The 15365-nt window shown below is 44.8% G+C and overlaps 1 protein-coding gene and 1 pseudogene across 1 annotated transcript in view; both read right to left on the reverse strand.

Annotated features, from left to right (window-relative positions):
• Positions 1-77: 77 nt before the first annotated feature.
• HTR3B (5-hydroxytryptamine receptor 3B) overlaps positions 78-15365 on the reverse strand; it is a 32453-nt gene continuing 17165 nt past the window's right edge. Inside the window, exons 3-9 of the mRNA XM_029209328.1 lie at positions 13085-13129; positions 12655-12764; positions 11537-11706; positions 10866-11023; positions 1616-1826; positions 1300-1482; positions 78-313 (exon numbers count right to left, since the gene is read on the reverse strand). Of these exons, the coding sequence (XP_029065161.1) occupies positions 78-313; positions 1300-1482; positions 1616-1826; positions 10866-11023; positions 11537-11706; positions 12655-12764; positions 13085-13129 (1113 nt within the window). The remainder of the gene's footprint in view (positions 314-1299; positions 1483-1615; positions 1827-10865; positions 11024-11536; positions 11707-12654; positions 12765-13084; positions 13130-15365) is intronic.
• On the reverse strand, positions 820-917 carry LOC114887885 (annotated as a pseudogene).

Genomic DNA, 15365 nt, shown 5'->3' on the forward strand with positions numbered 1-15365 from the left:
AATATCCCCACAAAAACTTTTCAGCCTTCCCCAAGTGCCATGCAAACACATTGATGGAGACCAGCAAGCTTGGGTCTTCATAAGCCACTCCACAGCACCCAGAGGGAACACAGGGTGATGGTGTAGAACCCCAGCACAACAAGATAGCTTTGGAAGAGCAATCGGTCAAAGCGCTCCAGGAGGGCCAGCCACCCAGCCTCCTGTCGGTCCGCCTGGTCCTGGGTCTGGAAGTAGCTGCTGATACGTTGAAGCTGGGACCAGACTTCCCTCAGGGTCCATGGCTGGGCCTGGTGCTCCTGACAGATGGGGGACTCTACATGAGAGGAAGACACTCTAGGTGAGCCAGGGGCTACCAAGGCTCCCCCAGCCTTCCCATTGAAGCCGATGGCCTCAACCTTCAAGAAAGGTGGTGGGCAAAACTGGGCAGTGGGTTAGTTAGGATTGGGGACCCTCTCCCTACCTGCTGAGGGGAGGAAAGACTGTGCTGAAGGAACCCCTGGAGAACACAGCAAGTAGCGTGTTTGTGTAAGTAGGGTGTCGAGGCTACATCTATCCGGGAGATTTTTCTGAGGTAGCAGCCAGCCCACATTGACTTAGAGCTTCAGGGGCTGGAATGGTTCTTTTTTTTTTAAATTGAGGTATAATTGACATATTATATTAGTTTCAAGCGTACAACATAATGATTCAATGTTTGTATACACTGTGAAATGATCACCACAATAAGCCTAGGTAACATCCATCACCACACAGTTACAAATTTTTGTTCTTGTGATGAGAACTTTTGGAATGTACTCTCTCGGCAACTTTCAAGGATACAGTGAAAATATGGACTGCTTCATGACTTTGCATGTCATCCTTGCACAGGGGCCATGCTAACCTCTGTATCATTCCAGTGTATGTGTTGCCAAAGGGAACACTGGGATGATTTGTATACTTTTGCACATTAAGCGATCAGATCCCACATGTATACAAACTGTGTGTGTGTGTGTGTGTGCGCGCGCACGTGCACATGCACGCACTCTGCTATTCTGGAGTCAATGGCTCCAAACTGGAAAATAAAACAAGCTAAGGGGACTGAGGCCCTGATCTCTAGGCTGACATGTGGCTTGCTGGCAAGCCAGCAGGAGACGGTCTTCAGTCTCCAGGGAGGTAATGTAATATGCAGGGCAGAGGTTAAGAAGCAGGTGTTTCCATTTTTTTATACAGCTGACTCAAGACGGCCTGGTACTCCACCCACGGGAACTAAGGCTGAGGGTGGTAAAGCAGAACCAGGCAGGGACCTCAAGACTTCTCACAAACCTGTTACCCCGGTGAGCTGGGCCCAGGGATCCATTCTAGACCCTTCCGCATCGGTGTCCCCTCGAAGGCACAAGAAGGTCCACTCCCGCCGGCTGCACTGCTCATCATGGAGGAATTTGACCAACAGGATGGACTTGGATAAGCTGAGGACCAAGAAGGCCATGCAGACCGTGAAGAAGACCCCTGAGGGAAGGAGCCAATGGAGGTGGAGTTAGCAGGGGTCCCTGGGCCTCTTCCTTCCCCATCTGAAAGGCAACATCAGATCTTGGACAGAAGTAATGCAAGACAGGTACCTAGCGACCCCGGAGCTGCTTACCAATTAGAGGGGTGGTCACTGCGCTCTTCGGCACCTCATCAGATATGTTAAGCCTGAAGACGGTGTAGCCCACCAGCACGCTGGTCTTGAACACAATCCTGGCGTGGCAGGTGGGCGGGATATAGAAGCTCCCCAGGTCCACGAGCATTAGGAAGATGCTGGGAATCAGCAGGCTCACAACATAGACCAGTGGGCGCCTGCGAATCACCACCTGGACAGGGATGAGGAATCTGTTGCCAAGAGGGTCTAAGCCAATGGACAAATGTTTGGCCAAAGAACACTTAGCCAAGAACACTTTCTGCCATCCCAACATTTCTGCATAATATGAAAAGTCTATGTAGTTTAGAATAGGAGATTATCTTGTGGTTTAGAAAATAGAAAAAAATCCTTTAAGCTTTTACATAGAACTAATATTAATATTATTAACCATTATAAGAAGAAGCTACCATTTATTTAGCGCTTGCTCTGTGCCAGGCACTGGAATAAGTGTTTCATATGATTTCTCTTATTTAATCCTCACAACAGCTCTGAGGGCTGCTCTGAGGGCTGGGTATTATTTTTTTTTTTTTTAACGATTTTATTGGAGTATAATTGCTTTACAATGGTGTGTTAGTTTCTGCTTTATAACGAAGTGAATCAGTTATACATATACATATATCCCCATATCTCTTCCCTCTTGCGTCTCCCTCCCTCCCACCCTCCCTATCCCACCCTTCTAGCTGGTCACATAGCACCGAGCTGACCTCCCTGTGCTATGCGACTGCTTCTCACTAGCCATCTATTTTACATCTGGTAGTGTATATATGTCCATATATACACTACCACTCTCTCACAGGGCTGGGTATTATTATATCCATTTTACAAACCGAGAAACTGAGGTTCCTAGAGATTAAATTGCTTCTCCAAATTCACATAACTGGTGAGTGAGAAACTGTTTTAAAACCAGGTCTTACACCATAATCTTTCTTTTTAAACCATTTAGTTTGCAATATATTGTATTGGTTTTGGTTTAGTCTCTCTTCTTACCTGGGATGCAAACACCTTAGTACCTGTGTATCTGTCAGAGTCTTGTTAGGAACAAAGAGCACAGTTAAACTAGGAAAGTTGAGGAGGGCTTGACAAGGTGTGGACAGGACATAGAGAAACCACAAGGAAGAGGACAGTGCCCCAGGGATTCGGGGGACTGCGTCAGCTCTTCCTACCCTTAGGCCTGAAGGGACCAAAGACCGGGAATGTGGTTGGAACTTGAGGGGACAGAAAGCTGGTTGGACTTGTGGCTTCCTCGTAGGAGCACAGCCAGCTGGCGGAGACACCGCGGGGTGGGGAGAAATGGAGAGATAAATGCCCCACTGACTCTCCCCCTCCTTCCAATCTCCTGCCACTGCCTCCCCTGCCCGCTACTGGCCAAACATGATGAGGAGTCCCAACTCTACAGGCCGTAGACCAGCCTCCAGGAGCAAAAGTAGACGTGAGGTGGGGACAAATGCAGATACCCAGCAGGGCCTGCAGCACGGCTGGGCAGGGAGCTGCTGAGCAGGTTTTTTAGCTGGGAATTTAAGACTCATAAAATTACAATGATTGCTGTTGCCATTTTGTTATACCTAGCTTCTCTGGGATGGGAATAGGAGATGTCTGTAATTAACCCAAAATCTATTCTCATCCTTCCTGGAGAGAAACTATGATATGACAGGGCTGTTTCCCCCATCAGACACTTACTGCTTTGCAATGACCGTTTGAGGGTGAAAATGGCATTTTTTAATCCTTCATGGGGCCAGAAATAATACCTATCTTACAGTGGGTGTTCGATAAATGTTTACTGAACAAATGAATGTTCTGGGCCATGTTGCTGTTAGATATGGAAAAAAATAATGTCTGAAATCTCCCATTTCTCTGATTCACCAAACAGCTGAACGATTTCTACGTGTCAGTTAGTGTGCTAGATACTTTTTCACATGGGATGTGATTTATTTACTCTTCACTGTCAGTTTGTTGGGAGGTAATAGAGCATCCCCACTTTATAGATCTTTAAAAATAAAGCTCAACCCCCTAAGTAAGCTGAGTAAGTGGCAGAGCTGGGATGTGCTCCCACATCTTCTGGTTCCAAGCACTGTGCTCTTTCCCATACAGCCTACTCTTGGTCTGATCAGACCTCTGAGCTGAGTTCAGGGTCTTCTCTCTCACCTCTGCCTCCCTCTCTGGACGAGGATCACATAGAGGGAGCCAGGTCAGAGACCAGGGAAAGAGCAGAAGGTGGTGGGCGAAGAGCCTGGCTGGGTGAGACCAGATGTCACCTTGCTGGTGAGAGCAGGGCCTCCCCAGCCTTTGGGTCCTGAAGCGTGTCCTGACTCAGGGGAGTTCTGCAGACCAGAGCCATTCGGCGTATTGTAGTCGGGCTATTGTCTTTCACATGAGACATAACTGGCTGCAAATATCTAAACCAGAGTGACACTCACTGCTTTGCAATCATTTGGTTAAAATACATTTTTACCCAAGTGCAGTCAACAAGGAAAACCATGACCTGTCATCAACCTGCACCTTTCTACTCCCTTCGTTGTGCTGTGACAGACATAGCCGTGTTTGGAGGCGCAGGGGGAAGGGAGTCAAGGCGCCAGAGTCCACAGGGGCTCTTGTTTTGTGAGCCCCACCTGGGCTGTTGGTGATCTAGCCATATGGGGAGATGGGGGCGACCAAGCCTGCTGTCTCTGGAGGGTAGAAGTGGGAAGACCCCCAGAGACTTCGTGGTGGATGTTACATAAAGGAGATGAAAGGAATAAGAATACCACCCTAAAGAAAAGTACCAGTAGGCATGTTGGTTAAGCAGAAAGAGCCCAGACTTAGAGTCAAAGGAACAGCAGAGTTCCTAAGCTTCTCAATTTGATGTGCTGGTTCAAGTGATTCTGGATGGTATCGAACCTCTCCTTGCCTTGATTTTTCCCTTTTTAAAAAAGCAGTTTACTTTTGCCTTGCCAAGCATCTTGGGTACAATTGAGATTAGCTGTTGTACTCTTTAAATAAAGTTCCCGTGTAAACAGTGCATATGCTGAGATGACTCTTCTCCACCCAGAGGCTGACGCAGAGAGTGGATGGAAATCTGGGACGGAACCAAGCATGGGCAGTGTGGCTCCTTAGGGTCCCTGGTTCCTAGGAAAGTGCAGTTTCACCAAACCTCGTGTTCTCCAAGGTGCCAGGGGAGAGGCGTGGCAAGAGCTAAGAGGCTGAGAGGCACGCCAGCTTCATGCAGTCACAAGGAGCCCGGCGCTGAGATGGGCCCATGCTTGGCTTTGTGCCATTTTGAGATTCTCAATAATTTTTAAGCAAGGGACCCTGCATTTTCACTTTGCAGGAGGCCCCAAAAAGTATGTAGCCTGTCCTGTTGTGACGATACTCCTCACTGGCTATCAACAATAGCTGAAAGTAAACAGGTAGGTACAAGGGTGGACGATTAGCTTGGGCTGTGACATAAAGCAGAAAGCTCTATGTCTGTTTGGCTTGTAAAATCGTGAAACGAGACAGACCCTCCAGAACTACCTTAGCCATTTTTCTGCCTTTTAGCAAGGATGTTCCAATTCCTAAAACAGATCAAATAGTTCCTACAGTTTTGGTTTTCTTCAAGCACAAAGGACCCACCTTTTACTTTAAGTTGATCTGGGGGCAATGTTACCTATGGACTAGACTAATTTTCTCTACAAGCCCAGTACAGCCTAAAGAAACTCTAATTTTATCCCACAGATTTCAGAAATGTTTTGTTTTCATGATCTCCTTTGATGCTCAAAGCCCTCTGTCCCCCCGCTCAAGAAACATGAATTGAGCATGAAGAGAGTATCAGGCACTAACCTAAATGATAGAGTTAGAACTGGTGACAGGACAGGTCTCTACTCTTGCCCCGCAAACCCCCAACCCATGTCTTATGGGATCAGGAACCAGATTCTGATGGTTAGATATTTCACAAGTCTGCAGATCGAAGTTTGCCCCAGAATGGACCATACCCAGGGTCTATACTTGATTTGATGACAAGATTTGGGACTTTCTGAGTTTATGTTTAGGTGATATTCTGGTCTTAGAATCGGTACTGGAATGGGTTAAGACATTTGGGGATGTTGGGATAGGGCGTCTATATTTTGCACATGGGACAGACATGAATTTGGGGGAGTCAGAGGGTGCAGATGGTACTGGGTTGAATAATGCCCCCCAAAATTCGTGTCCTTCCAGAAACTCAGGATATGACCTTATTTGGAAATGGGATCATTGCAGATGAAATTAGTTAAGGTGAGGTCATATGGAATAGGGTTGGCCCTTAACCCAATATGACTGATGTCCTTGTAAGAAGAAGAAAAAATGGATATCCTTTGTATCCATTCAAAGGATAATGCCATGTAAGGATGGAGGCAGGCATTGGAGTGATATGTCTACAAGCCAAGGAAAGCCAAAGGTTGCTAGCAACCACCAAAAGCTAAGGTAGAGGCATGGAGCAGTCTCTCCCTCAGAGTGCCCAGAAGGAACCAACCCTGCCAACACGTTGATGTCAGATTTCTGACCTCCAGAGCTGTGAGAGAAGAAATTTCTATTGTTTTAAAGTGGTACTTTGTTATAGCAGCTCTAAGAAACTAATACAGGCGACTTGGCCGGTAACACACAGTGGAAGGATGCCACAGACTGGACTGGAATATTACTGCTTGTCTTTAGTTGTGTGTCACCATCATATAGGATTAGGCACATAGTTTCTGGAGTCAAGTCCAGGCTCCACCAGTCACCCTATAACCTTGGTTAAGATACTTAACTTCTCTGCACCCCAATTCAAGCACTTGTAAAAATGTGGATCCTTAGAGGCTGCATCTCATAGAGATGTGAGGGTTACAGTACGACCTCTTAAAACAGTGCCTGGTTTGGAGTTAGTGCTTGGTTTTGTGGTTACTGTTATCATGTCTCCCTGGGCAGATTTTGAGGCCTGTGATAGGAACCAAGAGACTTGTTTTATTCATGGTTGTGTCCTCAGTGCTCAGCATTGAGCTTGGTGCATGATAAGAACACAAAAGGTGTTCATTGAGCTGTATTAGAGTCTGTTAATAATGCTTCTTTTAGCTCCAGTAGGGTGGGAGAGTGGAGTGAGCCCAACGGGGGGCTCTCATCTTAAGGTCAGTGTGCTGAGGGCTGCCTCTCTGCAGGTCATGTCAGGCAGTGACCCCTGTATGCCAGGGGACGGTATGTCACCAGCTCAGTGAGACACCACTCTCTGCAGAACTGCCCCTGCCTAGAGCCCGTCATTTCTAATGGACTAAAGGAGCTGGTGCCTTTAAATTCCACAGAAGGGGAAGAAACAGCACTTTGGTTTCAGTCCGTATTCTCCATTAGACACCCTTCAGGTGTTAGCAGTATTATGCCACAATTTCATTATCCATTAAAGCCAGGTAATAATAAGTACACAAAGGTATTTGGAGCCTATCGATGTTAATGAAAGAGATCAATCTAATTCAGAATGTGTATGTGGAGAGCTCCTTGGAGATGGAATAGGCCCCAAGGTTAGCCTCTAATTGCCTCCTTGATGGTAGACCTCACCAGTACTCAATTTTGCATGACCATCTTTATGACATAGTTGGAATTTTGACGCCCAGACTCATGCTTCATACAGAAGCCCATTCTCCTCCTCTCCCAAGCCCCTCCTAACATTCCCAATTCAGAAAGAATGGGAAAGTTGCGGCCATTTAAGTAAGATCCTTGCACAAGAGTGAGAGTTTCTTGGAACTAGATCATGGGTCGTGTTGGATTAGCAGAAAGTCCGTGATTCCAGGGTTACTTGAGTGACCCTGGAAGGGTTTCTAGGGGTCTAAATTCTCTCTATCTCTCTATCTCTCTATCTATCTATATATCTGTGTGTGTGTGCGTGTGTCTCTCTCCTCTCTTTATCTCTGTCTCTGGAGTGACCTAATAGAGCTTAGAAGGATCCTCTATCAAGTTTCTGAGCTGCATTCAAAGGATATCTCAATGAAATTAATCTACCCTACTCTAGAAAGGAAAATTACATCTGAAAGTGAGGGTAAACAAGGCACCTTTCTTTCCCAGATGCCCCTCTGCATTTTTCTAGGAGTCCCCTGTGGGCCTCCCAATTCTGGCCGCATGAACATTTAGTCAGTGAGAGGACATCTGTGGTCCGGCTCACTTTAGTTCCCACGGTCCGCCTTTTTCTATCCAACGTGAGTTCTCAAATTTTATTTCTACCGCCTCTCACTTCTACCCTCATTCTTTAACAAACAGAAAAGAAACAAAACACTACCATATAGAAATCAAATGTTCACCCTGCTCTTTCTGGGAACCAGCACCTCTGGCAATGTGTTGGAGGAAACCTCCCCTCCTATGGCTGCTGGATCGGGTGCCAGGCTGCACACAGACATCCTCGTAGGCAGAGGTGCCTGTGCTCTGGGCCCCCTGTGGAATGCAGCCTGACCCAAAGTGTCACCGGTGCCCTCTGATCAACAATACATGTCCTAGAGCTGCAGACAGGATTGCACATTAGCCAGAACTAATGGGGCACCCGGAGCATTTGGTTCAGTATCAATGGCAGCATGTACATCAGGCCCAGGTTGATGACATACTTAGAATAGATCTTTGTTCCTCCTGCCTGCCCCACCTGTTCCCTACCCGCTGCTGGGTAGCCTGGACTTGGACATAGGAGGTGATTAGATTAAGAGGGAGTTGGCCCTTTGCTGTCAGGACCCTGGCAGGCCCATTGTTGGCATGGAACTGGGCTCTGAATTTCACATTATTGTCTAAAGGTCATTGAAGGACACCAGGGTGACTTGATTGCTAAATTCAGAGTAGGATGTCCGGCACGGAGTAGGAGAACATGGGCCGACACGGTGCACATAGTGGGAATAGGGAGTCAGGGAGGCTGAACGAGGTCGAGGGGGACAAAGAACTGAACTGGAGAGTCATTCAATCTACTTTGTCTTCCAAAGTTGCAGGAATGCCCCTGAGTCTGACTCCCTGCCTTACCAAACACGATCTGTGGCTCTTCTCAGGATTCTTTCCCTACTCCGTTCCAGAGGGCCAGGGTGGAAGGCAGCCTGCTAGATAACCAACCTTAACCTCCAGGGCAAAGGTCCCCAGGGAGAAGTTCCAAGAGCATGAAATCTCGCACCGATGTCCCCTCCAGCCCCACTCAATGTAAACACTGAATGGAAAAGAAGGGTGGCAGTGAAGACAACAAACGAATGGGACCTTGGTCCCCGAGATCCAGGGAGGAGATCGTCTTCTCCCTTTAACAATCTTTTACGCCTCTGTTCATCATATTTACATGGAGCTAGGACATAGAAAACCTCTTGCCAGGACTTCCCTGGTGGCACAGTGGTTAAGAATCCACCTGCCAATGCAGGGGACACGGGTTTGAGCCCTGGTCCGGGAAGATCCCACGTGTTGCGGAGCAACTAAGCCCGTGCACGAGCCACAACTACTGAGCCCACGTGCCACAACTACTGAAGCCCGCACACCTAGAGCCCGTGCTCCACAACAAGAGAAGCCACCGCAACGAGAAGCCCACGTGCAGCAGCAAAGAGTAGCCCTCACTCGATGCAACTATAGAAGAGCCTGCGCACAGCAACGAAGAACCAACACAGCCAAAAATAAACAAACAAATAAATAAATAAAGTAAAAAAAGAAAACCTCTTGCCACTGTTGAGAAGACAATTAATATTTAGGGTAAAGAGTGACATGTAACTACAAATAATGGCTGCTCTATGGAGAGAGTGCGTTTGTGTGCGCGGGAACACAGACTCCTGTTTACCTGCCCCGTCTCCCATCTTTGTTTGTCTCCTCCGTGCAGTGTAGGTAATGGTGTGTGCAGCGTTCTCCAGAGTGCTTGATAGGTGACTGTGTTCCACCTTGCATGTGCTACTCCCTCACATTTCCCTTTAATGATCTCCATTATTCGGGCTGCATTAATAATGTTTGTGGGCTGATATCTTTAAAATTAATGAGGTGTTTACTCTTAGCCAAGAAACTCATTGAAATTAAAAAAGCTTTCTTTTTCCCCTCCCTTTCTCTTGGAAAAAAAGTGGACAAACAAGCCACGATGCAAGCTTTGATAAAAACCAAGCAGAATAGGCAAGAACCCAAGCCCTACCGCAAAGAAGGTATGAATTGGGATTAGCTGGTGCCTGGAGTTATACATTAGTCATGTTCAAATCACAGCTGTGTCTAAGAGGCCTTGATTTAACAAGAGCTTTGCTAGAAAGCTGCATACCACACCTTTTAACCAATGGAGGACTTCCATGCCCTCAATAATCGCTTATTTCATCCCCACCACTCGCCTTAGCATATGATCATCCATTGTAACCGTAGTACCTTAGTCTAGTCTGACTTTTCCTTCTTATTCAAAAGGTTTGTTTCCAGGAGACTTCATCTGTGTGAATTCATCTGTGCAATCCTGACCTGTCTGTAGTCTCTACTTTTCAATCAGATTACCTGTCAGGAAAGACCCTCCCACTGCCCCCAGCTCCCATCACCAGCTGACTTTGTGCAGAAAAGCAGGGCTGAATACTAATGACAAGTCTGCCGGCTGCAGAAACTTGCTGCAAAGTATCAGGCTTCACTGTCCTGCTCCCAACTGCCTCCCAGGTGTCTGCTGGACAAATTTCCCCAGGAACAGTGCAGCCAAGGACATTCCCGGTGACACATCTGAGAAGTTTGGGTTCTTATCACGTCGTTCTAGAGTAGTTGTTCTCTCTGATCTGGAAACCACCAGTGGTCTCTGTGGATCCTGCAGGTGATTTGTTAGCTAATACCTCAAGATACTCAAGTTAATAATATGATAATTTTATGCACTTGAGTCTGGGATTAATTAATAATTTACTCAATTGCAAACAGGACATTAATGTTGAAGAGACACTCTTCTCCCAATTTTTTGTTGCTGTTGTTGTGGGGTATTTTTTCTCTCTCTCTCAGTAGCAATTAAAAGTGAGGATGTTACATGTATTGAAAGCCTTGGAGATTCCTGCTGTAGGGGCTGGTTCAGGTCTCTGTCTGAAAACCATTCTCTTTATATTCACATATGGAATAGCTACAGCAGGAGTCCAGGATCTACGGCTGAATCTCTCGTCTCTGAAATGCCAAAATGCAAGTGGATGATGGAACCATTGGAATCTCCTGTACTTAGGTGGTAATGAATGAGAAGATGCAGGAGAGAGACTCCTCAGCCCAATAGAGAAGGTGAAAGACTGCAGAGAAGTGGGCAACAGGGACAGGAAGGGGGAGGACTTACATTAAACTGAATCTGTGCAAAATCTCCAGCGCTGCTCTGCAGGATGTTGTATGTTGAGGACACAGAAAGAAGTTCCCACTCACCATCATTCAAAAATGCTTTTTGGTCATGTGTCATGTCTTCTCTGCTTCTCAGGAAGGCCAGGTCTACATCTTCCACTGAAAACAACAGAAACACTTGACTTCCCATGGAGAGAGGCACCAATATTAACCCACTTTTCCAACTCACAATTCAAATCCTTCCTTTTTACTCTTGTCCCCACATGGACAATCTTATGGAGATGGGGTTCAATATACCATTTTGAATTAGGGGTAGGGATGGGGGATAAAAACTTTCAGGTCATGAAAAAAAGCAGCTATGAACTGAGGGTTTGTACTCCATTGTCGATAGAATGAGACTTCTATAACGTTCTCAATGGCAGTAGAGGCCTAATATTGTATTTTCAAACCAACAGCAGCAAAGGGCAATATCTCTGGGCACAATACTGTACTTAGTCTGAATTACAGCAGGAGCCAAATAACTACAAGAAGAGATTTAGCTTTATAAAAAGTCAATTATGTGCAAGAATAAAATAGACCTGAGGGACAGCAGAATGTAATCATTTCACCTATGTGTGCCAACCCAGCACAAGTGTGTTTGCCCACTAGCAGGCTACACCTCTCATGGCTTACCTGTGTGCAGAATGCTATTGAAGGTTAGGCTGCAGTTCTGGATATCGAATGGAAAAGCGTATGTCTCTAAACTGCATGCAGAGACCAGTTGGATGGGCTTAGAGTGCTTAATGGTCCCAGATGAGTTCACGTAAACATAGGGAAGATCAGGTGATCTTTCAAGGTCCACACTATATGAAACACAAAAGATCTTTGTTACAGAAAGGGCTTTAGTCATTCCAATACATAAGCAGAACTGATTATGAGATGATAGTGACCGTAACACCCAAGACTAGCCTAGAAGTGCAAAGACAGAATCACACTTTACATGAGATAGCCACCCTGGCAAAGGTGGGTTCAGCAATGACAGCCTTGTAAGTCAACTCACCGGAGATCAGCTCGGTGACTGCCTGGAGGGGTGGGATAGGGAGGGTGGGAGGGAGACGCAAGAGGGAAGAGATATGGGAACATATGTATATGTATAGCTGATTCACTTTGTTATAAAGCAGAAACTAACACACCATTGTAAAGCAATTATACTCCAATAAAGATGTAAAAAAAAGAAAAAAAAACACAGACATAGGACTTCCCTGGTGGTGCAGTGGTTAAGAATCCACCTGCCAACGCAGGGCACATGAGTTCGAGCCCTGGTCTGGGAAGATCCCACATACCGCGGAGCAACTAAGCCCGTGCGCCACAACTACTGAACCTGCGTGCCACAACTACGGAAGCCCGCATGCCTAGAGCCCGTGCTCTGCAACAAGAGAAGCCACTGCAATGAGAGAAGCTCACGCACCGCAACGAAGAGTAGCCCCCGCTCCCCTCAACTAGAGAAAGCCCACGCGCATCAACAAAGACCCAATGCAGCCAAAAATAAAAAATATAAATAAATAAGTAAATGTATAAAACAAACACACACACACACAGACATAATCCATGAGTAACATCAAGCATTAGCAATCAAATCTGTATCTTAAATGATGTCAACTCATGGTACTTCTAACCTGAATATTCCCAACAGTATGCTCTTCTTCAAGTTGAGAAACAAAAAATAGTAACAATGACTTAAAGGAAGCAGCAACCAGCCTGAATATTCTAAGCAGTCTAAACCCCACAGAAACACACCCCAGCACACTTACAACTCATTTATGATGATATCAGGAGCCCAGATGGCACTTAGGGGTAGGGAGATCTCTCTAATCTCATCAAACATGCTGGAGTTCCAGGATAAAAACTCATCATCCCAAACCTGTATCCAAAAAGGAAACATCACAAAGGGGCAATGCCAATCTCATCAAAGAACTGAAGAGGGATTCGGATGAATAGCTCAATTGAACAGCCCGTTGGTTCTATCTGTCAGGGAAGAGGACTTTCCATTCAACTCCTAAAGAGGGTTGCCCCAACCAGAAACCACAGCCATGTATCTTACTCAGATTCTAATAAATCAGGTCTGCTGCAGACATAAAGAACTAGAAACACAAGATAGTATCTATTTCTTCGAATAATTACATCTTGCAAGAGATCGAGTTCAGGAGTCCAGCATGCACGGAAGAAAACATAATCATTTACCTCATGATACCATACACTTGTCGTTAATTTTTGATTCTGTGCATCCTGCAAAGCAAAAAGAACATACACACCAAATCTTAGAGTGTCAGTAAATCAAAGCCCAGTTCAACAGTATGACAATTCAGAGGAAGAAAATCAAATCCAACGAAATAATGCTGATTTTAGAAACATTACCTTGACTTTTCAATATCTGAGTATTCTCAGTTCTTATTTATTACATACACCTGTCGCTATGAGCTTTACTGTATTATCTATGATAAAACGACACACTAACTGCACTTGACATCTTAAATGATTTGTGAATCTCTTTCCTACTCTAATTGTTACCCTGCCATTAATCAGACTAAAAGATGATATGTAGTCGTAGCCAATTTTGGACTAAAAAGATGAGACCACACTTTTATTTGTAATCAAGATGTTATTCATAATCTTTCAATGAGTGTTATCTCAACTGCCATTGGCAGCCATTCCTGTTGTTACCTTATGCTTGGATTTCTCTGCTTATAAAACAGACTGAATGAGCTTAATCCAAGTGAGGTATATTTTTGGTGATATAAATAGATGTGGCTTCCCACGTCAGTGATTTAAAAAAAGGATCTCCCCAAACAAACAAAAAAATCCACTTTACTAATTTTTTTCATATTGAATCTAGTAAAAACATGCTAAAATGATTATATTCTTAGGGATTAAAAGAAAAGGAACATCTCATACCATATACAAGCATTAACTCAAAATGGATCATAAACCAAAATGTAAGAACTAAAACTATAAAACTCTTAGAACAAAACATAGGAGTAAACTTCATGACTTTGAATTAGGCAATAATTTCTTAGATATGACACCACAAGCACAAGCAGCAAAAGAAAAAGTAAATGGGACTTCATCAAAATTTAAAACTTTTGTGTTTGAAAGGACATCATCAGGAAGTCAAATGACAAACCACAGTATGGGTGAAAATATTTGCAAATCATATACCTAGTAAGGGGCTTGTATCCAGAATATACAAAGAACTCTTACAACTCAACAATAAAAAGATAAATAACCCAATTTAAAAATGAGCATCAAAGGACACAACCAAGGCTTCCCTGGTGGCGCAGTGATTGAGAGTCCGCCTGCCGATGCAGGGGACACAGGTTCGTGCCCCGGTCCGGGAAGATCCCACATGCCGCAGAGCGGCTGGGCCCGTGAGCCATGGCCGCTGAGCCTGCGCATCTGGAGCCTGTGCTCCACAATGGGAGAGGCCACAACAGTGAGAGGCCCGCGTACCGCAAAAAAAAAAAAAAAAGGACACAGTCAACAGAGTGAGAAGGCAACTCATAGAATGGAAGAAAACATTTGTGGATCCTATATCTGATAAAGGGTTATTATCCTGAATATTAAAGAACTTCTACAACTCAAAACAAAACCAATATCCTTATTTAAGAGTGGACAAAAGACTTGAATACACCTTTGTCCAAAGTAGATATACAAATGGCCAATAAATACATGAAAATATGCTCAACATCACAGCTATGGACCAAACTGTGTTCTTCCAAAATTCACATATGACTGTATTTGGAGATAGGACTTTTAGGAGATAATTAAGGTTAAATGAGGTCAAAAGGGTGGGGCTCTCATCCAATAGGATTGGTGACCTTAGAAAGAAAGGAAGAGAGAATGATCTCACTTTCTCCTCCCTGTGAGGACACAGTGAGAAGGCAGCCATCTGCAAGCCAGGAGGAGAGCTCTTACTAGGAACCAAATTGGCTGGAAATTTGATCTTGAACTGCCCAGCCTCCAGAACTGTGAGAAATAAATTTCTGTTGTTTAAGCCACCCAGTCTATGGTATTTGTTACGGCAGTTGGAGCTGGCTGATATAATCTCTAATCATTAGGGAAATATAAACCAAAACCACAATGAAATACCATTTCACTCTCATTAGGATGGTTACTATTTTTTTTTAAAGCAGAAAATAAGTGTTGGTGAGGATAATTGGAATGCTTGTGCACTATTGTTGGGAATGTAAAATGGTGCAGCTGCTATGGAAAACAGTATGGCAGTTCCTAAAAACTTAAAAATAGAATTACTACATGGTCCAACAATTCCTCTCCTCGGCATTTACCCAAAAGAATTGAAAGCAGGGACTTGGACAGATATTTGTACATCTATGTTCATTATTCACAATAGCCAAAGGGTGGAAGCAACCCAAGTGTCCCTCAGTGGATGAATGGATGAACAACATGTGGTATATATATGCAATGTAATATTATTCAGTCTTTAAAAGGAAGGAAATTCTGACAC

This window comes from Monodon monoceros, unplaced genomic scaffold, assembly GCF_005190385.1.
Source record: "Monodon monoceros isolate NGI ecotype Baffin Bay Population unplaced genomic scaffold, NGI_Narwhal_1 Super_Scaffold_7, whole genome shotgun sequence".
Taxonomy (NCBI): domain Eukaryota; kingdom Metazoa; phylum Chordata; class Mammalia; order Artiodactyla; family Monodontidae; genus Monodon; species Monodon monoceros.